The sequence below is a fragment of the Trypanosoma grayi genome, assembly GCF_000691245.1.
Source record: "Trypanosoma grayi strain ANR4 Tgr_1902_V1, whole genome shotgun sequence".
NCBI lineage: Eukaryota > Euglenozoa > Kinetoplastea > Trypanosomatida > Trypanosomatidae > Trypanosoma > Trypanosoma grayi.
Window position 1 is genome coordinate 563 of NW_008827520.1, and position 1,174 is coordinate 1,736.

A 1,174-nucleotide genomic window follows, 5' to 3' on the forward strand; every position below is an offset into this window, starting at 1 on the left:
TGAGATTATATTCCACTCTCCCTCTCTTGTGTCTGTTGGAATTCGTCTTGCTCATGTTGTGTGAAGTTCCTTCAGCGGGGCACTCTGGCGGGAGAGGACACCAACAGAGGAAGGCATTTATATTTGTTCGCGGACAGTGAAACAGGAAGGGCGAAAGGCGCGAATAGCACCGACAGCAACAGGAGAGAGAGAGAGGATTGCGATGCAACGACTGCGCTGCTCCTTGGGCGCCACATTTGTGACGTTTCGGTGTGAAGCACTCGTGCGCCGTCATGGGAGTGTGGCGCTGCGGCCCGTCGGCTACGCGCTGCACGTCCCGCGGCGATTCTTTCACCCCGCGTCGCCGTTCGCCGCGGCGTTAGCCACACAGCGCCGTTGGGTGCGCGCCCGTGGCCACGCCGAAGAAGGGTCGCAACAGCAGCAAGAGCAAGAGCAAGGTGGGGGTGACGAGGGCGCACAAAAGCCCGATGGAGAGAAGGGCAAAGCCGAGGAGAAGCCCGCCACTGGTTTCCGCGCCCATCTGCAAGGACTGAAGGAGGACTATGTGCGCTTTCCTGATATTTACAATAGCGCCAACGCCCTCAACTTCATTCTCTTCACTGTCTTCTGTCTGTGCAGCACCGGCAGCAACGTGGAGGAAAAGTGGTGGCTGGACAATTGGGGCGTCGACGCGCGCTTCGCGCCGCTCGCATGGGGCTTGCACTCGCTTCTGATGAACAACTTCCTTTCCATGACATTTGCCATGATGCTTCTACACACCATGTGCCACAGCGTGCTACCCACACTTGGCTCTCGCGGCCTCATGCTGTACTGCGCGGCAACAGCTGTGGTGTCCGGCTTTGTGTTGTGGATTGGCAACTACGCGGCGAACAACACGGCAGAGAAGCAGTTTGGCCCGTGGGACATTGTGGCGGCGCTCTTCGTGATGCAGTACCTGCACCAGGGCTTCACACCGGTGCAGATCCTCAACAGCTTCAATGGCTGGGTGCGATATGCCTGCTGGGTGGGGGCGGTGTGCATCTTGTACTTCGACTGGCAGCCGACAGCGGTGGGGACGCTAGTGGGGCTTGCGCTGTGCAAAGGCCACCCGAAGTTCCGCGTGACAGGGCCCGCTAAGTGAGTAATTCTCTCTGTTTTTTTTTTGTTTTGTTTTGTTTTTCCTTTTGTGTCTCTC

At 57.8% G+C, this 1,174-nt stretch overlaps 1 protein-coding gene across 1 annotated transcript; it reads left to right on the plus strand.

The window, feature by feature from the left end:
• Positions 1-202: 202 nt before the first annotated feature.
• Positions 203-1,120, plus strand: DQ04_19021000 (hypothetical protein; the record flags this gene model as incomplete). Its single annotated transcript, XM_009317778.1, has 1 exon — positions 203-1,120. One exon carries the CDS (start codon positions 203-205, stop codon positions 1,118-1,120), a length of 918 nt encoding a protein of 305 aa, XP_009316053.1.
• Positions 1,121-1,174: the final 54 nt, after the last annotated feature.